General features: G+C 41.6%; 2 protein-coding genes across 4 annotated transcripts in view; one reads left to right on the forward strand and one right to left on the reverse strand.

Annotated features, from left to right (window-relative positions):
- The window catches only part of VPS13C (vacuolar protein sorting 13 homolog C), a 391,739-nt gene that overhangs the window by 19,310 nt on the left and 344,717 nt on the right, over positions 1–27,712 (reverse strand). For 2 of the 3 annotated variants that reach the window (XM_077264165.1, XM_077264166.1), the window contains 3 exons: positions 26,973–27,096; positions 22,440–22,554; positions 12,966–13,057 (listed from right to left, as the gene is read on the reverse strand). In XM_077264165.1, coding sequence (XP_077120280.1) covers positions 12,966–13,057; positions 22,440–22,554; positions 26,973–27,096 — 331 coding nt within the window. Of the gene's footprint in view, positions 1–12,965; positions 13,058–17,869; positions 20,473–22,439; positions 22,555–26,972; positions 27,097–27,712 lie in introns of those variants that run through there. The other variant, XM_077264167.1, reaches the window with a different exon arrangement.
- On the forward strand, positions 3,830–5,121 carry C5H5orf15 (chromosome 5 C5orf15 homolog). Its single transcript, XM_077260989.1, is given in 6 exon segments — positions 3,830–4,219; positions 4,222–4,287; positions 4,290–4,391; positions 4,423–4,662; positions 4,703–4,936; positions 4,939–5,121. Coding segments are annotated over 6 exon segments (966 nt in total). The 5' UTR covers positions 3,830–3,960; the 3' UTR covers positions 5,004–5,121.

Below are 27,712 nucleotides of genomic sequence, written 5' to 3' on the forward strand. Positions count from 1 at the left end.
GCAAGAGAAGAGGTGGGAGGACAGTTCAAAATGGACGTATTGTACTAGTAGTTTGGAGGCATAGGGGAGAAATGATATGGAGCGATAGCTAGACACAGGATGGGTAAAGGGTGGGCTATTTGAGGATGGGTGTGATTGAGGTATGTTTCAATCTGGATGGAAGGCACCAGTTGTTAGTGACAGGTTGAAGAGGTGGGTTAGGCTTGTGATGAAGACTGGTAAAGTCTTCTGCTGAGATGAGAGGAAGGTGGAGCTGGTGGATGCAAGAGAGAATTGAAAGTACTGAATAGTGGCCTTTGCTCCTCTTCCTCCACCTTAACATCGCACACAGTACAGTCCTCAGGGGTGGCACCCCAATTACCCTCCCCCCCACATCACACCTCTCCAAGCACCCAACTGACTGTTGGGAAACACAGATGGCGGAGTCAGCAGATCTCTTCACACATTATATGCCATGGGCATTGGAAGGGTACTCTAAAGATTCACAGAGTCAAGAGGAGGAAATCATCTGCACCGATGGCCAAATTGTTTCTCAGTTTGATCCATCGCTGGATGAAGTTGGGTCCGAGCATGAACAAAACCTTCGTCAACAGACGTTAACCCCAGTGGGTGAAGGTGATCCAGTCATGACAAGACTCAGATATTTGAGGTGCCAGCAGACTTGACTGTGCTGTCAAGGCAGGAAGAGGAGGGTGACTCTCAGGGCGAGGAGTGGGAGAACATAGAGGATGATGATGATGAGGCAGTAGATCAAACTTGGTGTAAACCCAGAGGCATTCAGCCGAGTAGTTCAGCAGAGGAGGAGGAAAACAAGGCGGTTATGTAGACAGAGTTATGCAACCATAACAACCAATGCATCCTGATCCCCAACTCTGGCAGTGGACAGCAGCATTCGCGGTTCTGCAGTTGCTTATCTTGGGGCTTTTTTTCAGCCTGGCAAAAATCTAAAAAAATTACGTTAGCTGTCAACTTTTTTTCAAAATAGACCTAGTAGAGTAAAAAAAAAAGAAAAAAATTTAGTACTACATGCATGAACTGGCACATGCGCGATCAACATGCGTTAATCTGGGAATGTCACTAAGCTAAAATGCAGACTAGCGGGCCTTGCCAACAACTGTCCACCCCATCAACCGCATCTTCTGATTCTTCCTCCTCCCTCAGGGTGGCAAGTGCTGTCACACAGGTCTCCGACCAAAGAACCTCCACTTGTTTAACCCCTATAGTTTGGGTGACTGAGAGCCTGTCAGCTGATACGGAATTGGACATGCCTGCTGTTTTTGACTGATCTTACATACCAAGCACACCCCATCTTTCTCAATCCACCGTAACATCTCCACCTGCACCTCTCTCACAGTCCAGTAGCTTGTCGTATTCACCCTACTTCACCGTGTCAGCACAGCAGCAAACCCTCTTTTGTGCAGTTAGCTCACGTAAAAGATTCTTTCCTCCTACACATGGCAAAGCTAACAGATTGAACTTCATCATCTTCAATCTACTAATAATAACACTTATTTATATATCACAAACACATTCCACATAGCTTTATAAAAGTCACCAGTTCATATAAAACAGTCAAAAGTTACCCAGTTTAAGATAATCAAACAATTAAAGCAAAATTAATGACCACCCTGCTCTTCAGAGCTTACAATCTACAATGAAGTAGGGGTTACATAAATTACAGGTGTTTATTTACAATGATGGTACAACCATCCTTTTGGGTACGGGTGAGTTTGATGGCGAATTGTGTTCAGAGACGAAGAGAATAAGATATATATATATATATATAGATATATATATATATATATATATACATACACCGGTATATATATATATATATATATATATATATATATATATATTTATATATATATAGTTATGATTCCAAATAGTGCTGACTACTAGGTTGCCAGTGTGTTCTAGTCACAATACAAAAGTAAGTTTTGCCAGTTGATTCCCCCCCTGGAAAGGGACACGCCCATGCTGCAGTATCAAAACATGCTGGAAGACAGTGTTGACAGTGGTTTCCCCAACACAGCAGTGAGGCACACAGTTTGCATCACAGTGATAGCCTTCCAATCACAGAAACGTTCAGTTGTCAACACAACAACATTAACAGCCTTGCGCATTTTGTATGTTCTACCCATGTTTGCGAGGTTTTACTTCCAGTAATTATTTTTCTACCCACGTTACAAAGACATAGAGATAGTAAATTTAGATTGTGAGTCCCAATGGTGACAGTGCCAGTAATGTCTGTAAAGCAAACGTTGAATTATTGGCGCTATATAAGTGATAAAACCCTCCAAAAAATTGAAAGTGATACTCAGCCACACTCAGGTGGCACACATCAGTCTCGTAGAATACTATTGTCAGAAAAATGTAAGGATAGTAACACGGGTAGTTGACTCAAAGACAGTGGAGGACTGCCGGTATCGGAGGCCTACTGCTACAGGCAACACACATGAAAGAGACCCAACGCGGAATCTACACATTTAGAAAAATATATTTCCACACACCAACAAAGTGACATCAATTTCACCACAGTAAAAATAGTCTAATAGGGACCAACAGGTCTTCCACAGGTATTATAATAGAGACCCACAGGTCTTCCACTACACCATCTACACTGTTCACATTTCCACAAATTAGTGTTAACATCTCCAGCAGCAGCAGCAGACACATAAGCCCCACTAAAGATATTAGAGACTGCAATTACGCAGGAACAATACAGCACACTAAAAACTACAGCATCCAGAAGTTGTCAGTTGTCTTTGAATAGGACTTAACGTTAGAGGTTCACTAGTGCTTTCAGAAACATGAACACCTACCCCGCATACACCTCGAACACCAAGCTTAATCCTCCTTCCACCACGACCTTGTTTTTTCCCAGTCATGTTGCTCAGACAGTGTGCTAGGAGAACACTATTAGCAACTAAAAACAGATTTTTTACTCTGCACAAAGCTGAATTTCAGCGGCACAAAATTAGAAAGTGAAATATGGCGTGATGAATCACGTTACTTGTTTCAGTGTGGATGAGGCTTGTATAAGAAAAGAAGATTTGCTCAAAAAAAATTCAAAATTAGATGTCCCCCTACTGTATGACATTAACAGATTTTTTTGTTGTTGATGAGGCCTGTATGATATTGACTACATGTTCCACACAATTTGTACGTGAGATGTCCCCTACTGTATTACAATAGTAACAATAATTTTTTGGGGGTCTGTTGATGAGGCCTGTATAACTTAGACTAGATGCTCAAAATAATTTCAAACTGAGATCTCCCCTTCTGAATCACGTTATTAACGTAAAAAATATATATTTTTAGTGAGGATGAGACCTGTATAATCTAGAAGATTGTCCATGGTATTGGAATGCCCTCTTTCCTACAGTTGCTGCTGGTAAGATGCAGGCAAATATGGCCGACGTGTCGTTACATGAACTGATCCGGAAAAGGGCCATGACGACAGCGTAAATGGGATTGGACAACAGGATCATTAACAGGGTGGCTATTGGAGGCATGAGATCCAGGAACGATTACTCATTTACCCAAACACCAATTACCAGAGAGCGTTTGATGCTCGTCCGAAGATAGGTGTAACAGATGATCGTCTCAAGCTAGGCATAAAAGATGCCCATGAGAAATTGGATGACAAAGTTGCACATAATCTAGAAGATAGGCTAAAAACAATTTCAAACTCAGACCTCGGATGCGTAATCACATTTGTAAAAAAAAAAATGAAATAATTTTTATGTACAACAGCTCTGCACACAGAACAATTTCAACACCACTAAATGAAAAGGTTGGATATAGCGGGCTGTACCACGTTTATCGACAGAAAAAAAATATTTTAATATGCGTGAGGTCTGCAGACTGCTTCATATCACCGCCATAAAATCACAATGTGTGATAAGGGCGGGCTGTATCACATTTTGCAACAGAAAAAAATTATAATTTTTTTTAATGCACGTTAGGTCTGCAGACAGGTTCATATCATCGCCACAAAATGACAACGTGGCATATGGCTTTACACATAGAGAGGCTGCGGTCGGTGATGTTATACATCCTGGTATCTTCCAACACAGCCCTTCCTCATTCATCATGGCCACCAGTAAGACATCGCGGAGTCTCGGGAGCTCATGGCTGCTGCTTGTCTTAGCGCTCCTGCTTGCCGACGGTTCAGTCACTGCGGACACCGAAGAAAAGGAAGCCCGTAAAACGACAACACACACTCTCTGAGCACATTGAGCGACACATCTAGCAGCAGTGCCTCCATTAACATTACAAGTTTGACTTACCTAAAAATGACAGTAAAAATCAAGCCATTAATGCCACCACTACTGTTGCTGCTGCTTCTAAGGGTGCTAAGACTATTGCCACTAAAACGACTCCTGGTCAGAAGGTTTCACCGACATTCGCACAGAGTGCAGCACCATCGGCAGAGAACAGCACGACAGGCTGTGGGCAAGGGCTCTGTTACTTCTGCCCTCGTCACTAAGCTTCTTAAACTTAAAGCAACTGCTGAAGTGGATCCAACTGAAAGCACGTCCATAGAAGAAAACTTAATAGTTGACAGCAAAAACAATGTCATTACCACCCTGCCATCTGCCAATGAATCAGAGGACGAGGAGTATGTAGACACGGACTATGAGGGAACAGATAAGGGTAATTGGGGTTTGGAAAGCGATGAGGTAAATTATACCAGGCAAGAATAATCAAGATCCCGCAGACATAGATTATTAAGAAAATTCGAATCACAACGAGATAAAACCCAACGATGGTTCAGACCCTGATTTAGATAGTCACTTCTTCGTGCACTTGGTTGTAATAGCATCATTAATCGCTATAGTTTACATTGCCTATCATAACAAATGAAGGATATCTCTTTTCATCCAGAGAAGATGGCGTGAAGGTCTTTGCTCAAAGAATACTCGTTACGCTGACTTGATCAGAATGTGAGCGAAGCAATGCCTTCCCTAAGAAACTCTAAAACTTATGTATTTTGAAGGACTTCAAGCATTATTGTGCCTTTCTGGACCTATTTTTAGGCTCTTTTGCCATAAATCTTTTACTTGATTATATAATTCAGATTAAAGATTATTATTATTTTTTTAAATTATGATAACATATAATTATGATTATAACATGGGCAGCAAGGTGGATCAGTGGATAGCACTGCAGCCTTGCAGCGCTGGAGTCCTGGGTTCAAATTCCATCAAGGACAACATATGCAAGGAGTTTGTATGTTCTCCGCATGTTTGCGTGGGTTTCCTCTGGGTACTCCGGTTTCCTCCCACATTTCAAAGACATACTGATAGGGAATTTAGATTCTGAGCCCCATCTGTGACAGCTATGATAATGTGTGCAAACTGTAAAGCGCTGCGGAATAGGTTAGAGCTATATAAAAATAAAGATTATTATTATATGGTGGGCTGTATCACATTCAGCAACAGAAAAAAAAGTTATTTTTTTATGCGTGGTAGGTCAGCAGACAGGTTCATATCACCACAGCACTAAATGACAAGGTGGGATACCTTAGTAGGCTTAGTAGGCTGTTTCACATTTAGCTAGTGAAAAAAATATTATTTAGAACGCTATACTCATGCATGGAGAACAATGGAAGCAGTGCACAACACACTTGTAGGACATATGCCCTGCTGGCTTTGTCTGTGAACCTCAGTAATGGCAAAAAAACAGCTGGAAGGTAAATTTAACAGCCACACTGGACACTAACTAGCTAGCTACACTATCTGACTGATATACAACCGCCTAGCTAACTAGCTAAAATCTTGCTGCTAACAGTGCCAGCATCAGGAGCAGCCTCTCTGCGCTGTTACAGTGTTAAAAAAAAAATGTCTGCTCTTTATATGGAGAGGGACATGTGATTTCAGCACCAAGGACACAAGCCGTTTTGTCAGGACATTGTGGATGTTTCCTGTGTAGCATGGCTAAAGGGTGTGTAGTCGATGGGAGGTATGTGCCACATAAGTGCCTTGTTGCTGTAATGTAGCCGAGTATTTCTTGATTGTATATTACCATGTATATATGTGTGTTCAGGACCTGTGGTGATGTCAGGCCACATGGCTAATCATGTGATGGGTTACTGGGTGTGGTTAGCTTTATATAAGACAGGCTGATCCTTAACACAGGGGGATATGTGTGGAGCTGCTAGCCTCCAGTGTGTTAGGCTCCAGCACGGAGCCTGAAGGAACGGACAGTTGTTTTTCTCTTTTGCCTTAGATTAAGGCTATTTGTTTTTCCTGTTTATGCTAAACTGGTTTATGAAGCAATAAACCCTTGAACTTTTGTTGGAACCTGCCTCCTAAGTGTCAGCCGTCGCACCTGAGTGAGTGAAATCCCTACAATTGGTGGAGAATGCGGGCAGCGTTCCCAGCGGAGACGAAAAGTCTGTTATTGAATGTCCTGGGTCAAGTCTGTTGTAAGCCAGCCGGGGAAAATGGAGGAACTGCTGAAACACTTGGTCCAGTCGCAGAGCCAGCAGGAGCAACGGCAGCAAGAGACCAACAGGCTGTTGATGCAGCAGATACAACAGAGCCAGCAGCAGATACAACAGAGCCAGCAGGAGCAACGGTAGCAGATGCAGCTTCTGGCAACCGCCATCCAGGGCAAGTCGAGTGCCCCAACCCCAGGTTTGGCTGATGACACCCACGTCCGGAAGACGGTAAGACGCGCATTGCAGAAAATGACCCCCGGGGATGATGTTGAGGCCTTCCTGACGGTGTTTGAGAGGGTCGCTGAGAGGGAAAAACTCCCGCCAGAGCAGTGGGCAGAGGTACTGGCCCCATACCTGACGGGAGAACCCCAGAAGGCGTACTATGATTTGACCTTGCAGGATGCCAAAGAGTATCACAAGTTGAAAGTCGAGATTCTCGCACGTTTGGGGGTGACACTGACTGTCAGGGCACAGCGAGTTCACAGCTGGGCCTATCACCGGGACAAACCGCCTCGCTCTCAAATGTTTGATCTGTTGCACCTGGTCCAGAAATGGCTGCAGCCAGAGTCATGTACACCTGCACAGATGGTGGAACGGGTAATGATGGATCGGTTTGTGCATTCCCTCCCGAGGTCCATACAGACTTGGGTTGCCCAGGGTGATCCCCAGAATGCCGACGAACTGATCGGACTGGTCGAGAGATACCAAGGGATGGAAGGCTCCTTTGGGAGGCAGCCCGTGCCGTACTGGGGGTCCCAGAAAGCTGCTGAGTCCCAAAAAGGGGTGGCGCGTCCAAGGTCACAAAGGGCGGGGGAGGTGGTGCCCAAGGTCCCTACGGGTGATATTATTTGCTGGAAGTGCCACGGGCCAGGACATATAGCTGCCCGTTGTTCCCAGACCACTGAGCAGATGGACTGCAGCATGGGACGCCGTTGTTCATACTATGCGTATCCTGCCTGCAGTGTGAACTCTCCACCCAATGAGGGACCTCAAGCGTGTCCCGTAAAGGTGAACGGTCGAGCAGCAACGGCGCTGTTAGACTCAGGGAGCTTAGTGACCCTGGTGAGGGCCACTTTCCCTCTCCACCTGCTCCCGGGAAAGAAGGTCGGCGTGCGGTGCATACATGGTGATGCCAAGGACTACCCTTTGGCCAGGGTGGACATTGAAACAGCATGTGGCACTGAGTCCCACATAGTCGGCGTCGTGCAGGACTTGTTGCACCCTATAATTATTGGCCGGGATTTCTGTCTGTTTTGGGATTTGTGGGGAAAAGGTTCTGAGCTCCCTAGCAAGAGTAGGGAACCAGTGAACCCTGGAAGGGTGTCACCACACCCAGAGACAGACAGGTTTCCTTTTTGTGTGCTGGTTGGGGATGAGGAGGAAGTGTCCCCTGCATCTGACACTATGGAGTTAGAGGTAACCGGTGAAAATTTTGGGACTGCCCAACATAGGGATCCCACTCTGAGGGAAGCCTTTAATAATGTCACAGTTATTGATGGGGTGGTACAGGAGCCGGGGGCAGACACAAGGTTTCCCCATTTTCTGATGAGTGGGGAGTTGTTGTACCGGGTCACGAAAATAAGGAAGGAGTTGGTAGAGCAGTTGGTAGTGCCGGGTTCATATAGACGGAAGGTGTTGGACATGGCCCATTCACACATCTTGGGTGGACACCTAGGGGTGGAAAAAACGCAGGAACGGGTTGTGCAGAGATTCTATTGGCCTGGGTGTCACCGAGAAATAGTGAACTATTGCAGGTCCTGCCCTACTTGTCAGCTAACTGCTCCCACTCCTCATTTCCGGAACCCCCTTGTGCCACTGCCCATTATTGAGGTACCGTTCGAGAGAATTGCCATGGACTTGGTTGGTCCCTTAGTTAAATCAGCCCGGGGCCATCAGTATATATTAGTCATCCTGGACTATGCCACACGCTATCCTGAGGCAATTCCCTTGAGAAATTCTTCCTCGAAGAGTATAGCCCGCGAGTTGGTCCATGTCTTTTCCCGGACAGGTCTGCCGAAGGAGATCCTGACTGACCAGGGCACACCTTTCATGAGCAAGGTGATGAGGGAGTTATGCAAAGCCCTGAAAATCTCCCAGTTGAGGACCTCGGTGTACCATCCCCAGTCAGATGGTCTTGTTGAGAGATTTAACAAGACATTGAAGAGCATGCTGAGAAAAGCTATAGAGAAAGACGGTAGAGACTGGGATTGTCTCTTACCCTATCTGATGTTTTCCATTCGTGAAGTTCCACAGGCCTCCACAGGGTTCTCACCGTTTGAGCTTCTATATGGCCGACATCCGCGAGGACTCCTGGATGTAGCCAAGGAAGCCTGGGAAGCTGAAGCCACGCCCCACAGAAGCGTTATTGAGCATGTGGCCCTGATGCAGCAGAGGATTGCAAAGGTGATGCCTATCGTGAAAGAACACCTCCTCCAGGCACAAGAAGCTCAGGCCAGAATCTACAACCGGTCTGCAAGAGTGAGGCAGTTCAATCCGGGAGACCGAGTTCTTGTGTTAGTTCCGACGGTGGAAAGCAAGTTCTTGGCCAAATGGCAAGGGCCATATGAGGTTGTCGAGAAACTTGGTGAAGTAAATTATAAAATTCACCAACCAGGAAGACGGAAACCATTCCAAGTGTACCATGTCAACCTCATCAAGCCGTGGCAAGATAGAGAGCCGACAGTAACTCCATCGTTGTTAAGCAACCCAGAAGGTGAGGTTGGAGCGGTTACTATAGCAGAGACGCTATCGAAGACCCAGAAACAACAGTGCCGGGAGTTACTCCAGAAAAACAGGGACCTGTTTTCAGAGTTGCCAGGACAGATGAAGGTCATAGCGCACGAGGTCCTAACAGAGCCACATGTGCGGGTGAACGTGAAGCCCTATCGTATTCCTGAGGCTCGTCGAGAAGTTATCTCCAAGGAAGTGGAGCGTATGTTGAAGCTTGGAGTCATTGAGGAATCCAAGAGCGGTTGGTCGAGCCCAATTGTCCTGGTCCCAAAACCTGATGGAGTGGAGGTTTTGCAACAACTATCAGAAGTTGAATGAGGTCTCCAAGTTTGACGCTTATCCCATGCCCCGCGTTGATGAGCTCATCGAAAGGCTTGGGCCCGCCAGGTACATAACCACCTTGGATTTCACGAAGGGGTATTGGCAGATCCCCATGGCACAGGAAGCCAAGGAGAAGACGGCGTTTTCTACACCAGATGGATGTTTCCAGTATGTCCGGATGCCGTTTGGCCTACAGGGAGCTCCGGCGACCTTCCAGAGGGCTATGGATAGAATCCTTGACCCCCATAAGGCATACGCTGCTGCGTACCTGGATGATATCGTCATCTTTAGCCCGGACTGGGAGAGTCATCTGGAAAAGGTCCAAGCGGTGTTTGATGCTATAAGAGAGGCCGGATTTACAATAAGCCCGAGGAAGTGTGCCTTGGGTAAAGAAGAAGCTAAGTACCTTGGATACATAGTGGGTCGTGGAGAAATAAAACCCCAAATCAGTAAAGTGGAGGCAATTCAAACATGGCCAAAACCAGTTTCCAAGAAGCAAGTTAAAGCCTTCCTGGGAATCGTGGGATATTACAGGAGGTTCATCCCAAACTTCGCCACGATGGCTGCGCCTCTGACTGACCTGCTAAAAGGGACAAAATCAGTAATGGTTAAGTGGTCCGAAGAAACAGAGTCAGCCTTCCAAGAAATGAAAGAGGCTTTGTGTAAGCAACCCGTTCTGATGGCCCCAAACTTCAAAAAAGAGTTTATTCTTCAGACAGATGCCTCAGATGTCGGGGTGGGAGCAGTCCTTTCCCAAGAGCTACATGGGGAGGAGCATCCTGTCCTCTATCTGAGTAGGAAGTTGTCCTCGTCTGAAAAGAACTACTCAGTCGTTGAGAAGGAGTGCTTGGCCATAAAGTGGGCGGTGGATACGTTACGGTACTATCTGCTGGGTCGTAAATTCAGACTGATATCTGACCATGCCCCACTAAAATGGATGAGGGAAACAAGGGGTAGAAATGCTAGGGTCACCCGTTGGTTCTTAGCCCTGCAGGACTTCAGTTTCCATGTGGAACATAGGGCCGGAAAGCTGCATGGTAATGCGGATGCCCTATCAAGAATCCCTTGTTTAGTGGGAAAAAGTGCCAAGCCCCACGGCTTTAGGCAGAGGGGGGAGGTATGTAGCATGGCTAAAGGGTGTGTAGTCGATGGGAGGTATGTGCCACATAAGTGCCTTGTTGCTGTAATGTAGCCCGGAGTATTTCTTGATTGTATATTACCATGTATATATGTGTGTTCAGGACCTGTGGTGATGTCAGACCACATGGCTAATCATGTGATGGGTTACTGGGTGTGGTTAGCTTTATATAAGACAGGCTGATCCTTAACACAGGGGGATATGTGTGGAGCTGCTAGCCTCCAGTGTGTTAGGCTCCAGCACGGAGCCTGAAGGAACGGACAGTTGTTTTTCTCTTTTGCCTGAGTTTAAGGCTATTTGTTTTTCCTGTTTATGCTAAACTGGTTTATGAAGCAATAAACCCTTGAACTTTTGTTGGAACCTGCCTCCTAAGTGTCAGCCGTCGCACCTGAGTGAGTGAAATCCCTACACTGCGTCCTGATTGGCTAGCCGCAATGTTCACATGTTAGGAAAAATAAATACATTACTGTTTACAAGAACGCTGAGCTCTGCAAACCCCCTCCCCCTCATCAAACACATGCCAAACATTCATGATACACCACCATTGTCGTAGCTAAACTACTGAAAATACTTTTGTGGCAACGCAAATATTTTCCCGCACTCTTTACCAAATGTTACCGATTTTTTCCGATTTTATAAAAATTTGCTTGCGTTTTCAATCACGAATCTGAATGTGCCATATTCGTGTTGAATTTATATTTGGCGATCATATTCTAAACAAATTCGCTCATCACTAATTATTACCACAAAATCTAAATCTTTAGTATTTGCATGCAGTTTAGCAATGGCTGCACTCTACTATCATCTCTATATGGTGCTTTGAGGCCTTCACGACATGCGCTGTACTAGTACGGTGCATGTCGTGTCTCCCCCTTTGATGTGGGCTCCGGCGCTGAGCCCACATCAAAGTTGTGACATGTCAGCTGTTTTGTACAGCTGACATGTGCACGCAACAGCGGCAGGTGGAATCGCGATCCACCTGCCGCTATTAACTAGTTAAATGCCACTGTCAAACGCTGACAGCGGCATTTAACTACCGCTTCCAGCCATCGGGCCAGAAATGAGCGCATCGCCGACCCCCGTCATGTGATCGGGGGTCAGCGAAGCGTCGACATGACAAACTGAGGTCTCCTTGAGACCTCTATGGTTGTTGATGCAGACTTGCTGTGAGCGCCACCCTGTGGCCTGCGCTCATAGCAAGTCTGTAATTCAGTGGCATAGGAGCGATCTGATGATCGCTCCTATGTAGCAGAGCCGATCCAGTTGTGCCAGCTTCTAGCCTCCCATGGAGGCTATTGAAGCATGGCAAAAGTTAAAAATTAAAGAAAAAAAAATATGAAAAAAATAAAAAAAAATATAAAAGTTTAAATCACCCCCCTTTCGCCCCATTCAAAATAAAACAATAAAAGAAAAATCAAACATACACATATTTGGTAACGCCGCGTTCAGAATCGCCCGATCTACCAATAAAAAAAAAGGATTAACCTGATAGCTAAACGGCGTAGTGAGGAAAAAATTCAAAAAACCAGAATTACTTTTTTTGGTCGCCGCGACATTGCATTAAAATGCAATAACGGGCGATCAAAAGAACGTATCTGCACCAAAGTGATATCATTAAAAACATCAGCTCGGCACGCAAAAAATAAGCTCTCACCCGACCAGAGATCCCCAAAAATGGAAAGGCTACGGGTATCGGAAAATGGCGCAATTTCATTTTTTTTTTTTTTTTAGCAAAGGTTGGAATTTTTTTTTCACCACTTAGATAAAAAATAACCTAGACATGTTTGGTGTCTATGAACTCGTAATGACCTGGAAAATCATAATGGCAGGTCAGTTTTAGTATTTGGTGAACCTACATAAAAAAATCAAGTGTGGGATTGCACTTTTCTTTGCAATTTCACCACACTTGGAATTTTTTTTCCATTTTCTAGTACAAGACATGGTAAAACCAACGGTGTCGTTCAAAAGTACAACTCGTCCCGCAAAAAATCAGCCCTCACATGGAAATATTGACGGAAAAATAAAAAAGTTATGGCTCTGGGAAGGAGGGGAGCGAAAAACAAAAATGCAAAAAGGGCTGCGTCTTGAAGGGGTTAAAGCTGCAATTGATGAAAATGTATTTAAGAGCTAACAAAGCAATCCATTTGTTGTGCATTATCTGAGGGTAGCACAAGTTTGGGGCACAAAAAAATTACTGAACATATTGAGTCAAGAAAACAGGTTTTCATTTTGTCCAGCGGTATGCTTTCACCAGTTCTTACTCCCTCCATGCTAAGCAGTGGAAGACTATCCTATTTGATTTAAGAATGATAACAGAACACAAACCTGTTGGTGACCACAAGGTTGACTTTCTTACTTTTACTTAAGCTGCAGCAGTATCTGTAGATTTCGCCATCCATTTTTTTTATATTTGAATTCTACAATACAGAAAACAACAATATCAGTTACACTTGCTGATTTTACCAGGAATAGTATAATATTCAAAACATATCGCTGGTGCAATTTGAAAATTTTACTTTAAATATTTTTATTGGGTTTTAACAACATTAATATGAAAACAGAACATTCCAATTACATTCAATAATAATAATAAAAAAAAGTTGATGGTTGTTACTATTAAGTTATCGTTAAACATTAGGCTGTAAGTATAATCAGCTTGATGAGGTATTATATAAAATCTTACATGAACCAAATAATTATGTGTGTGCTAGAGCGATGTGAAGAAGAATGGAGGGTGGAAAGAGCAAGAATTGGAAGAAAAACAATTTGTGATTTTAAGGCAAAAGAACACTAAACATATAGAGAGTAAAAAGTGCTCTATAATTCTAGCCACATACCTGGAATAAGCATCCAATATGCAATAAAATCTGTGTCCACATAGGACAGCGATGCTAAAATACTGCTGTTTCTATGCTAATTTAAGTAAGATAAATATTAAAAAACTTCAATACCATAGATTCAATTTTGCGATCCATTAAAGCGGAAATGTTGCCAGATTTCAGACTTTTGAGATCTGATAAGGATACTGTATATATTTTAAACATTTATGTCACACAAGACGTATAATACTTTATAAAATTTAACTTAATCTCCGTACACCTAACCTCATTTATAATGCCTCAGTGTCCATCCTCCCTGTTGAGATCACACAAGGCTCAGTACAATCTGTAGCAGACAGTCTAAGTGGGAGGAGAATAAGTATACTTGGACTTGAGAGTTTTTATCCTAAAGCGGAGCTCATAAAATTCTAATTTTATTTTCAGGATTATACATGTCTGAACTTGAACCAACTTTTATATGTGTTTATTCTGGTTTATCTATTTGGTCCTTATTGGACTTCTTGCTATAATTTTTTGTTTTACGCACCCATTTCTTCTGCATATACTGTACATGGAGTATTCTCATTTAGTGTGTTCATGCAGTTACTAGGAATTAGCTATTGTTAATTTTGAATATTCCTTACTTTTAATAAAAAGTATTCTAAAACAATATTTACATTTAAAATGTATTTTTCTATACTAGTGATGTAACAGTTTGCTGGAAAAGATGGATACTTGTATATAGTAGATAAATCCATAAAATATTGCAAACAACCAAAACACTGCTAAAAATGTTAAGAGAAAGACTCTTACCCCACAAACCAATGATACAATTGCTCAGCCCTTTAAAACATAAGCTAGTCGGTCCCTTTATGACCAACAGCACTGGCCCTACTATGAGAAATCACATTTTGAAGTTCTGTCTAGAAGCGCATTGGGGCATAATGGTTTACTTCTAGTTTCTCAGCCTCATGCTGTATTTCCCACATAGCAGCAGGTCAGTGAGCATTTACCATGGCAAACTACCTGTTGATCAGCCAGGGCAGGGTGTAGCTAGGTAGGAAATACAGCTTGATGTTGAGAAACTAAAAGTGCATCATCACGCCCCAATGCACTTACAGATATAACTTCAAAATGACATTTCTCCCTGCCGAAGCAGCACTTTAGAGTTACAAAAGGGATCAACTGGCATACCTTTTAAAGAGCTACATAGCCATATAAATTATTTAAGTAACCTGTTTTTCTGGACCTGAAACTCTGCATACTGGTCATGCAGGATGTACTAAACATTTTTGTCTAATAAAATGAACAATAAAAAGTAAAAGTTTAGAAATTTTGTTTATTGCGAGACACACAAGACAAATTTCTTATTTCAATATTACCATAAACACAAAGTATTACAATACACAGATACATAAAAAGTTACATTGTTACTTATAATATACTCACAACAGAAGTCAACTTGCATTTATAAGTTTATGACCATTTAAAAAGATTAATGGTAATATGGTCCTTTATTTCCCTGTATTTATCCATAAATGAGTTTCTAAGCAAGTTAACAAATGTGAAGAATGAATATTTTCAATAAGGCTACCCTCCCAAAAAAAATTACATTTCAGTAATCAATAAGGAAAATGTGATTATACAGAGACTGTCAGCAGATTCACACTGTCCAAAAAAGGGGCAGCATGAAATATCGGCAATCTTGCTCATTACTATCAACTAGGTTCATTTTATAGTAAACTGGATAAGGAGTCAAGTGTCTGCTGAGTAACTATCTGACTTCCCGCTGCCTAGCTTCATGGGCAGTTCTCTTGATTTTTGCTTATAGAGACCTGTTAATCAAGCAAAGTGGGGCAATGAGAAGTTGACGAAAAGTGACCTACCAGTATTTTTTTTTTTTTTAAGCGCCACAGCTGTCCAGAGTAAAATATAGTTCACTATACTGTGCTTAATGTTGCCCGGTAATGTTGCCAAGTTCTCTTTATTTACATAGAGCAATTGCATTGTAAGGAGTTATTTTCTTTTATTCTCGAAAACGACACTTCTTAACGATCATAGAGACAGTTTTTAATATCAATATACTATTAATTAGGCTGATTATTGTGCTTCAGTGCAGAAACGGCAGTAGTAAAGTCTAATATATTATTTATTAGGGTGCACTATAATGTACTATATAGAGGTTACAAAGGCAAATGTGGTCAAGGCCTTATATATTGTACATCTAGAAACCTGTACATTGAAAAGGGTGGTCTTGTCTAGGAAAAAAAAAGGCAGTCAGTCATGGAAGATCTTAAAATAAAAAGGGAATGCATAGTAACCTTCCAGCATCTTTATCACCTCCACTTCCAGGATTGCTTTCCTCATCCTGACGGGGTACCTCAGGAGTGCCAGGTGATTGTGAAATGGTGCCCAAATGATGGAACTCTCAGAGCTTGATGACCCTGGAAAGGCCACAATTCCGCATGTGCTAGTCCCTGGGGTGGGGGTATGGTGTTACAATGGCGACGCCAAGAACTATTTCATGACCCAGGTGGACATTCGCACAGACTGAGGTTCTGTGCCATATGAAGTGGGAGTGGTCAAGGACTGGTTGCATGCTATGGTACTGGTGAGCTGAAGCTGTAGCACCCAGCAGTCCGGTATGCTGCCAGGAGTTGGCTGTGGTGACAAGGTCACATGATGTGCGGAGATGTACACAAGTACAGCCGGCACTTAGACCCCTACTGCCCCTGCTGCCGGGAGCAAATGCACGGTTCAAAAAGTTCATTTCCTCCCGGCAGCGGGGGACTAAGTGCTAGCACCAGGCTGGTTCAGAAAACAATTAACCCCATATCTGCAGGTTAGTAGTGTTTTTTTTTTTTTCAGGTGATAGGTTCCCTTTAATGAGAATCTGTCAGTAGAATTTCATACCCCAAACTATGAAAGAGCTACATGTTCAAATGAAAAGACAAGTCCAGCAATACCTTTACATTAATCAGTCCCTTCCTTCTTTACAGAGAAATCAGTGTTTGAATTGATTTAAAAATGAGTCTGTAGATCTGAAGCCTCTGTCACACCAGCTGAAATCACTGCACAGAGCCAGCTCCTCACATTTAACTGACTACCTAAAACACTGACTTCAGGCAAAGAAGGTGTCGGTCAAGCAAGAGGCGGCAACGCTGAACAGGTAATATAGCTGTGGTGGATGTACTTATTCATATATATATAGACCTGTTGACATAGTAGGTGGTCTTTTCATGATTTATTATGTGCCCATTATAACTGTAATGATCTCTATGCATGCCTTAGTCGTATATATTGCAGCTTTTTGTATTCCTGGCACTTTGCCCATAGCCAATATGGCCACCGGCATCTGTGCGCTGTTCAGTTGTGTCCTGCTTCTTCTTCCGGTGCCGCCCACCGTCTGACGTGTTGGTCACATGAGGCCCGCGTCGGCGGCCGGGTTTGCGCTGGTGTGGGGGCGGAGCACCTCTTCTGACCGGCGCACATTTCCGGATGGGTGAGTTATAAGTAGCCACCATCGCTCATCACTATAAGCCCCCTGAGGAAGGAAGGAGACTTCCGAAACACGCATCGGGGAGGGCGGGAGATTGCGGGTGTTCCTGCTGCATACCACTAGGTATAGTACTCCTAGGATGACATTGATTCATGAACTATTGTTAGTACTATCTGGGTATCTATAGCCTATATTATCACATAGCTGTGGATATCATGCTGTCTCTTACCGCCTTATTTCTATGCGGCACTGCTCGTCACCTTTTAGCCATGTTTGTTGTCAATTGATCCTCTTTGTACTAATAAATTTATTTTTGCAATACTTTTGTTCTATTGTTTTGGACTTTTGTTCCAAACAAGCTTTTGTTTGTGTGGTTTCTAATATAGTTGGCATGACAGAAGCTCTCATTTGAATATTAATACAAATGCTGATTTCTCAGGAATGGACTGGTCATGTAAATGCATTGCTGGACTTGTCTTTCAAAGAGCTACATATACTTATAAATTATTTGGAGAGCTAAATCCTGCTGGCACATTCCCTTTAAATGCTGCAATGACGCACTTTACAATAAATTTGAACACTGCGGTCAATCAATGGCCTTTTCAGTGTATGGCATGGGACCTTTGAAGTCAATAATTAACTGCAGTGGTCACGTATGCAATAACGCATGTCATCACTACAGCCAAGTACAAATTGGTGGGAAGCACTAGAGCGACCGTGCTAGGGTGAAAGAGGACTAGTGTAAATATATGTGCAGCAGCAGTTTAATATACCGTATGCATATTAGCTTAGGCTCACAGCTGTTTAGTCCATAGACTCATAGCATTGCCTAGAGATGATGCAATTTTATGTGCCTCCCTGCCAAGTGCAGGAGTAGGCATGTGCTAAGTTATTCCATCAATCTAGAGTCCATGCACAGAATAATGCACAGACTTTCCTAACGCTTATCCTAAGAAGATAGGTTTAAATGATGACTTACAAAAGTATATCTAACCATGCACTAATAGGTTTCTACATGTTAGAAACATCATTTTGACGGTAACATTGTTATAACTTGATCTATTGGTGTTGAAGGTTTGGGAAGGAGGTAGTAAAACCATGCAGAATATGCAAGTTTCCCCTCTCTTGGAAATGGACAGTAGTATATAATTTGGTGGACGTGCAAGAGGGAATCAAGTAATAAGTTAAATAATGTCAATAATCCACAACACAAAATTACGTTGTACGGTGCTTCTGTAAACCGATTCTTCACATAGAGGAACAACATACATGTATTTGAGCAAGGTATTTTTTACATTAGACATTGGCTATTAGGAGAAAATATTACTTTTTTTTTTTTTTAGGAACAAACTCCCCTACGTTTGTCACATACAACAACACCACATCAACTACTACTCAATACTAAAGTTTTATCGGAAAGTGCCACCTCCTCCTATTTTGTACCACATACACCATTACTTGGTGCAATCGCAAATCATGCTTTTTTGTTTTATTTTATAGTAGAATGCCAAGGTTTAAAGGGAATGTTTGACAAAGGATGATCAATTTTTTTTTTATATATAAAGCAAGCATGATGATAGCAATGGGTCTAGCCTATGAATTCACAATACACTATTTCATGTTAACCTTTCTGATATCTATGTAATAGGCCAGATTTTCCACAGTAGGCACCATTAATAATTGTTAGCCTCTGCTCTAGATCCCATCCATTACCCTACAAAGACATATACAGTGACATGTAAACGTTTGGGCACCCCTGGTAAAAAATTACTGTTATTGTGAACAGTTAAGCAAGTTGAAGATTAAATGATATCTAAAAAGGTCTAAAGTTAAAGTTGACATATTTCTTTTTGTATTTTAGGCACATAAATATATATATTTTTTTAATTTTAAAAAATTACAAAAAGGAATATTGGTCTAAGTTTGGGCACCCTGCATGGTTCGAATCCAGTAGAACCCCCTTTTGCATGTATCACAGCTTGTAAACGCTTTTTGCAGCCAGACAAGTCTTTCAATACTTGTTTGAGCAATTTTCAGCCATTCCTCCTTGGAAAATTCTTCCCGTACACCAACTGCTCAGGACCACTTATTATCCATGGTGGGAATCATAAACTTTTAGAATATTTCCAGTGTTTCATTTACTCGGACACCTCAGGAGCAGTTGGTGTATTGAAGAAGGTCAGCTGTTTGACCGAAACGTTTACCAGTGACTGCTAATAAAATTCATCCATTTCACAAGTTGAGTGCCAAAAATGTACTTTACTATGAACTCGTAATGAACTGGAGAATCATCATGGCAAGTCAGTTTTAGCATTTAGTGAACCTAGTAAAAGCGCCAGACAAAAAACAAGTGTGGGATTGCACTTTTTTGCAATTTCACCGCACTTGGAATTTTTTTCCCGTTTTCTAGTACACAACATGGTAAAACCAATAATGTCGTTCAAATGAGGTCGTTCAAAAGTACAACTCGTCCCGCAAAAAACAAGCCCCGCAAAAAACGGCCATATTGACAGAAAAATAAAAAACATGGCTCTGAGAAGGAGGGGAGAGAAAAACGAAAACGCAAAAACGAAAAAGCTCCGGGGGTTGAGAGGTTAATACACAAAGAAAAATGGGTCCTATTTAACTTTAGGCCTTTTAGAGATCATTTCATTGTCAACTTGCTTAACTGTTCACAATAACAGCAATTTTGACCAGGAGTGCCCAAACTTATACATGCCAATGTATACACATGTTGTCTTTATAAGACAAACCCCTGTAATGATGATTATTTACCTAGAGTATTCAGGAGCTGTAACAGGTAACAAAAAAGCTAAATAGTAGTGATGAGCGAGTATGCTCGGATAAGGTGTTATCTGAGCATGCAAGAGTGCTAATAGAGTTTCTTCGATATGATCTAATACTATTTTCGAGTCCCAGCTGTTCTACAGTCACAACACATGCAGGGATTGCCTGTTTTTTAGGCCCCCTGCATGTGTTGCGGCTGTTGAACGGCCACAAGGCATGCAGGCAAAGGGACTCGAAAATAGTATTAGAGCATGACGAAGATACTCTAATAGCAGTTGAGCATGCTCTGATAGCACCTCATCCGAGCACGCTCGCTCATCACTACTAAATAGGTATACAAGTTGATATCAATGATAGCAAGAATCAAAAAGTAGACGGGTCAAATCAATACAAAAATAATCAAAAAGGCACATAATACGACAAGTCTATGCCAACCTAAAGTTGTTCATATCAAAATGGCACAGGTAATATGCAACTGTCCACAAAGTGCACCCATCTTGGGTTATTCTGTACATGCCACACGCAAATGATAAGATTCATCAGTCTTGAAATGGACTTAATATGTTAGTAATATAAATGTGCAAGCTGATGGAGGTAATGAAGTTTGAGAAAAGGAGGAGTCTCGGTCCTTGGCCTGAAATGTACCCTAACTGTGAACTTATTCAATTATGACGTTCAGAATGAAGATAAGAAAAATATATTTTACTCTCCTTCATTCCAATTCTTGCTGCATGGAAAGGGGGAAAAAGAAAGAACATAGAAAAGAAAGTTAGAAAATCTATTATTCATTCACTGGAGGACATTATACACCTTCAAAAGTAGAAGTAGAGACTGATACTAGCAGTAGTGCACTTTAGGTGGAATAGAACATGGATGATTTGAGTATGCAAGGCAGCACAGTTTTATGGCCTAAACATAACTTCATTTTTTTACCCTTACATATCCACAGAAAAGATTACATAGGTAAGATCTATCACATCAGAAATGTGCTGGAATGACAAGATTATATTCACTTAGCAAAAAAAATAAAAAATACTGAACCCAAGTTTAAATAAAATAAAGTTTTAAAATAAAATAAAAATAAAGTTTATTAATGAATTACAGATAAAACATACAGCCACACACACTTCTACATGCATATGTTTGTACCCATAATGTAAGCACCTAATATGTCTGTGAATTAACACAATTTAAAAGGACCACTCCCAGAAACGCTTATGGTATTACCAACATGTCTGATATGTAGGGGTACCCCCTCGCTCTCTGGGGGGGGGGGGGGGGGGGGGCATGGGAATTATTATATGCTGCTGCATATCAGAGACAAATTGAGAGTTGGCTATACATGTCTATGTGTTTACTGGAGTCACACTGCTGTTTTTCTTTCAGTTAGACAGAGAGCACAAGAGACCGCAAATCGAAGAAACAAACAAAAAAAAACACCAACTAAACAACGAAAAACTGGGGCTATGCGTGAATGCGCATCAGTGATTTTATCCTGAGGTCTGTAAGGAATGATTGCAGCATGCACTATTCTGGATCGTTTTATGGACAATAAACGCGCATGGAACAGAAGGTGGCTCCCACACCCACCGGTGATGGGGGCCGCACCGATTTGCCAATATGACTGTCCTAATAATTATAGTAGCTGTCTGAACATGACCTTACTTTAGTGTTTCCATAAATTCTACAGACAAAAAGCAGAGCTGCATAGATGGACATTTACGTCTTCACTTACACATTTCTGTTGCTTCCCATAAAAGACCACCATTCTGTCAGACAGTTTTGGCATACACCATCTATATGGAATCAGCACTTAATTTAAAGGGAACCTATCCCCTCCAAAAACATAATTTACCTGCAAATATAGTGGCAATCTGCAGATAAATTATGTCTGGTAGGGTTACTTATTTCTACAAGGGGAAAATGAACTTACATTCCTCCTGTAGCCATTCACCTCCAGTCACAGGGGCGGTACAGGGGGTGGTTATGGTCACTGCTCACTACAGAATGAGCACTTTGTTACCACTCCCCTGCACAAAGATTGACAGCTTGCTCTGCATACACATGATGTGGAGCAGTCTGTCTGTCCATGAGTACGGGAGTGACTACATATATAGCAAATCGAGAGGCACAACCTACATATTAACTTTAGGGGAATCATGCTAACTGCTCCAATGACTGGAACAGAGCAGCTGCAGGGAGAATATACCTTAATTTCCTCCCTGTAGCAGGTCTTCTAGTAAGCCCGCTAGACATGATTTAAATGTGATGTACATTGCAGATTACCACTATATTTGCAGGTAAATAGCATTTTTTGAAAGTGACAGGCACCCTTTAAACAAAACAAATAAGTTAACTTCGGTTTTGCTCAATAGTTGGTAGCCATAATTGAAATGAAAATTAAGTTGGGCTCAGTGAAGAGTCCTGAAAAATGAATATGAATCCTGCTTAGGAAGAGTATGGGGAGCTGAATAACCAGCCCTAAGCTGTAGAACCATTAGAATGGTGGCAAACACAACTCTGCATGACAGGGTGGATACTGATTTCAGTGAATATCCACTGCAAACACTGTATTGTATGCTGTGTAATTCTCAGAACTTTCCCCATGTAGGGAAATCCTTGTGTAGGATCTACTTCTACTACATAAACATGGGTCTATTGATGATAAAGCCGCAGAGCTCCACAAAGACTTACTTCAAACAAGCTCAATCCCTGAGCTTCATTTTCATTGTAAGGCCTAATTATCCCGTCGTCATGAATAAAACGAGGAGGGCGAAGTGGAGAAACATCTTCTGTAGATTCTGCCACTCTGGAGGAATGATAAAAACAATTGTTTAAGTCTTAGAGATAAGAATTCTTTGGCATATAAGTTCAGTATGTGTAATCATACATATAAATATTTTTTTTTTTATAATAGATCCAGAAGTTTGTAGCACTTACTATAATTTTTTTTAGAAGTATTAGGCTAAGTTCACATTAGCGTTCAGGGTCTTTGCGGAGGGCTGCGCACATCCTCTGCTAAGCCCCGCCTACTTCCGCATACTTCTGCATGTGTCCTGCGTACCCATCTTTAACATTGGGTACGCAGGACATGCGGATGTATGCAGATGCGTTGTTTTGACGCGCCGGCCGACCACACGGGAACACAACAAGTGGTGTTTTGTGCGGACGGGTCAAAATGAAGTAGGCGGGGCTTACCGGAGGACGTACGCAGCCCTCCGCAAAGCCCCCGAAAGCAAATGTGAACACGGCCTAAGGGGAAGCATATGGGACAAGGTTACATGCGGTCGCTTATGTTTGTTCTTAACATATGTGACAGCTAAGTAAACATTACCCTTCAGGGCATCTTTGTATTCGAACTGAGAAGAAGTCATAATCTTGTGCGTTATACGTTAGGAGTAAACATTCTGTATATACACACCAAATGCACCTTTAAATTGCAATAATAATAAAAAAAATCCCCAGTTTAGTCTTACTGACACAACACACCCCTAGGGGCCCCACACGTGCGGCGATTAGACAAGGTGTGTTTAGAAGTAGCTTGTTCTCCATAAAATGTATATTGTTTAACACAATATATGTTACACATAATACATAGCAATCTTACGACCAATGTAATAACTACAGTAGATGTAAGGGTTGCAGTCACATCCAACCCTTGGAGCCTAAGGGGCTCAAACAGTCCTTTTTGCCCATATGAGAAAACCAATTCTATCACAGACCCATGATAGTTGGGTGTACTGTTGGAGATTTTGCATTGGGGACCGGGGGCTTCAAGTTACGTCACTGCTTATGACTAAAACAAACGTTATTGGATTTATACTTTACTCTAGGAGAGATTTATTGATGCATCCGTTTGTAATTCATCATTGCTCATTAGCCAACACCATATTCTCCAAAAGCTGCACTTCTTGGTAGTGCAGTGTCACACGACTGTATAAGGAGGATCGCAACACGATGCCTGGACTGGCCGTTGGCTCTCCCTACAGGCACATGACAACATGTATTTCTATGCAGCTTTCTCGCTTGGGTCAGAAAAGCCAACTGCCAGTCCGAGAATTGTGTTGTGATCCGCGTCCAAGTTATACAGTTGTGTGACTCTCCCCTTAGTGTGTACATTGCATGTTACCCAATAAATGGAGTACTTGAGTAGGTCAGATTCATTAAACCTTCTTCTATTTTGTTATTTACTTACAAAGGAATTGCATCAAACTAAAATGTGTATTAAGTGTCAAATACCGTTATCCAATATTAACGGGAAGCTATCTATGTATATGACCTTATATTTAAACCAGGTTGTGTTAAATGTATATTCCTTATCTTATCAAATATTTTTTTTCCCATATCACAATTTTCCTAAAATACAAAAAAAACATTGAAATTTCCTGTTTCATAAAATTCAGATGCACATTAACAGCAATGAACAGACTCGGACCCTATCTTTTGTATTGAAGCACCTAATGGGCGTGTACAAAGGTTATTGTGCCGGGAAGAGGAGCAGGTCAGCTATGACATCACCTTCTGTAATTGGAGGATCCTGTGTTATCAGCTGTGTATAGAGGGATTATTTGTCATAGTAATCCTATTTTTCATAAGGAAACTCCTGTAAACTCTTCCTGGATGGATGGGAATTAAGATGCTAAAGAAGTCACTATGGACAGTGTGAAAATTGCTAAATTACTAATTTTGTGGTTTAACAACATAAAAAAAAAAAAAAAAAAAAAAAGAAACCCATTACCAAAACTTAAAAAAATAACAAACTACTCCCTTTTTGACCTAACACACAGCATGTCATTCAATGTATTTAATTCTTTAACATAAACACAAAAGTTGTTGTAGCACATTTCTCCAATTCGTACCATACGAAATATTGCAAAACTAGTTACAGCATGGCCATTACATATGAAGGATCTGCTCAGAAGAGCTTACAATCTGAAGGAGAATAGTAAAGAGGAAACAGAAGCATCAGTCTGTGCAAGTACCAGGTAAGGCGAAGACTTGTTAGATTGAATAGAAGATAGCAAGATCGCCAGTCACATGTCCCTTAGAATTATTTTTATTTTCCTCAACCATGTAAACAATATGAAGCAGGAATCAAGTTCAAAAGGATGCTAAAGTCCAAAAGAAGAAATGCAGCTCCAGAAGAATCCAGAAGAAATGTCACAAGGGAAAAAAAGAAAGATGATAAGCAACAGGAGCTGGAGCAAAAGACTTTAGGTCTAGAAAACAGTCAGAGAAAACATTATACACAAGTGAGATAGGGAGTCATCTGCATGTCAAAGAGAAAAGAAGGCAAGCAGAGAAAAGGCGCTGCCCAGGAGAAGATGCTTTCTTATTGAGGAAGGAGCTCAGCATCAAGTATGGAGTAGGGACAGCACATGGAGAAAACTTCAAGTCACCAGCAGCAGACCGGGAGTGATATGATTAATAAAGCAGGATTGTTGCATCACTTTGCGCAACACAACTTTGCAATTGAAAAGATAAGCTGCATTCACTTTGAGAATAATATGCCATAGAAAAAAATAAAGTTTAAATTTACTTTTAGATATTTCATATGTAAGAATTAGTCACATGCACATAGAGAATGAGTTAATGGGGTATTCTCCAGTTTAGGGGATAACGTCCCAATCACTGGGGGTCGAACCACTGCCATGTGCACCGCCGCTCCATTCATTCTTCTGGGAGAGGAAAAGACCAATCAGTTGCAGGGCTCGGCCATCAGAAATGAATAGGACAGGGGTGCGCATGATCGACCAATGCCCCATTCATATCGAGCTCTTTAGAGTTCAGGTTCTCGGGACCCATGAAAGTCCCAGTGGCCGCATCCCCATCAATCAGGGAGTTATCCCTATCTTTTGGATAGGGGAGGACTTCCAAACTTCAGAATACCCCTTTAAAGGTGACTAATACCTATATGATATCTTAAAAGATAAAAAGCCTAAAATCTGCAGAAACTATGGAAACCCTAGCAAAGAGACAAAGCCAGAAGATGTTTATTGAGATGCATAGGCCTTGCAAAGGCATTCGGAATAGCCAGCAAAAAGAAAGAGGTAGTGGTGAAGGTACAGCAATGAGTGAACCAAGATCATGATGCCAGGCAAGGAAAAAAGAAATGTTTGTTGGACTGTGATGATTTCCTAAGTGAATAGCTATGCTGTTCTTAGGTCTTTTGGCATTTACATAATATTATATTTTTATACGAACATATATTTTGCAACCTTTTGTTTGTACTTAACTTTAAAACACATTCATGAAAAGAGATTTAATAATGCCAACATAATGGCATAGAACATTGTCAGACATATTGAGGAAAGGCATATCTAAAGAACATGCGACACCCTAAATGAGGCAGAATTGGAAATGTGATTTGTACATAAGGTATCATCAATGAGCAGTAATTACAAGGGGGATAAAACCAGCGTTACGTCAGACTGTGTGAAAAATCTTTTGTCAGTTAAATCATGTTGATTGAATTTCGCTATGAATTACATTTACGCTTTGTCTGCGTCAAGAACTTGTGGTCTGAGCATAGTGTTTCTTGTATCGAGTAATTAAATATTAAACTATGTTGCATTGCATGTATATCCTGCTTCAACGGAGAAATCTAGGGGAACAGAAATTGGTAAGCTTCCTTAATGAATTCCTCGTATAAGTGTGTGAGACAGAAATGAGAATCTATATACCCATCTTTAGTATACAGCAGCTTCAATAGTCAGAGCTTACAAGCGTTGGTGAATGAATGGCCTTTATTGTCCGATAAGTCTGAGTTTATATGAATTGAAAGTGACAAAAGTGTTAAAGGTGGAAAGACATCACAGAGAGGTGGGAATCAGATATAACATGCCTTTAGCATCCATTTGAATAAATTTATGACAACAGTGTTATTCTTTATAATGAACAGCTGTAGTGATCACCTTTGCTATATAGATCTTGGGAAAGGGTCATGCAAAAGATGAACTTAGAAATGTACAAGTCAAATCGGACAGCATAGATACGCATGCCAAGCAGGTGTTAATAAAGTGCAGAATTTGTACAACAGTACAGACTTTTGTTTCTCACCAGTCTCACGAGAGATGCGGTATATTATAATCCAATATTATTTTCATGCTAGTCATAAAAAAGTGCAAATAGTCATTTAAATGCATTGACAACTACTGGAGGGGTGGAATTCGCTATCAGTGATGTGCTTGCTTCCCCGCAGAATCCATTGCCTCAGGACTTTCATACCTCTGTATTCCCTGGAAGGTGCTGCTTGCCATGTCAATAATTCCACCTGTCGGTCTTGCCACAACACCTACAAGTCCTTTTCCTATTCCTTTGAAGAACCCAGCAGCTCCTTCTCTCTTAGCTCCTACACAAGAAAGGATGTAATCAAAACATTGACTTTAATTACTGACATCAATGCTGTACAGATTTCAGCTCTAGAAAATAGAAATTGTTGATAATGAAGTCTGCATTCTTTCTTGAGAGGAAGTCACAAATCAATCAATAGATTAGGATGAAAAAGTTCCAAATTGCTTGATGTCAAAACATTCCTTACATGCAGGGAGCATATAGCAAGCATTCCAGAATTCCACAACGAGTAAATGACGGCGAACACAATCTGCTTAGTATATATGTCAGTCTCTCCCACAGTCTGTGAACTTTCCACCTCGTTCTGTCAAGCCTTTATGATTCTAGAATATTCTCCTACATAAATACATGTGTGTGTGTGTTTACAGTTTTGTGAATATAAAGGTCAGAATTATACGCAGATTTTCACCCTAAATTCTTTTCACCACCAAAACTTCCTAAGCTTAATTTAAGCAAGCGTTCTTAGAGAACCTGGTCCAGTACAGATCCTCTGACATCATAGAGGTTTATGGACATTGAGGCACTAAACAATCGTGTGTACAGGTCTTTGGTTCTGATGTGGATTTGGTGACTTCTAGGATAGTGTAAGGCTGTGTGCACACGTTCCCGATTTT

Source organism: Ranitomeya variabilis, chromosome 5 (genome assembly GCF_051348905.1).
Source record: "Ranitomeya variabilis isolate aRanVar5 chromosome 5, aRanVar5.hap1, whole genome shotgun sequence".
NCBI classification, from domain to species: Eukaryota; Metazoa; Chordata; class Amphibia; order Anura; family Dendrobatidae; genus Ranitomeya; species Ranitomeya variabilis.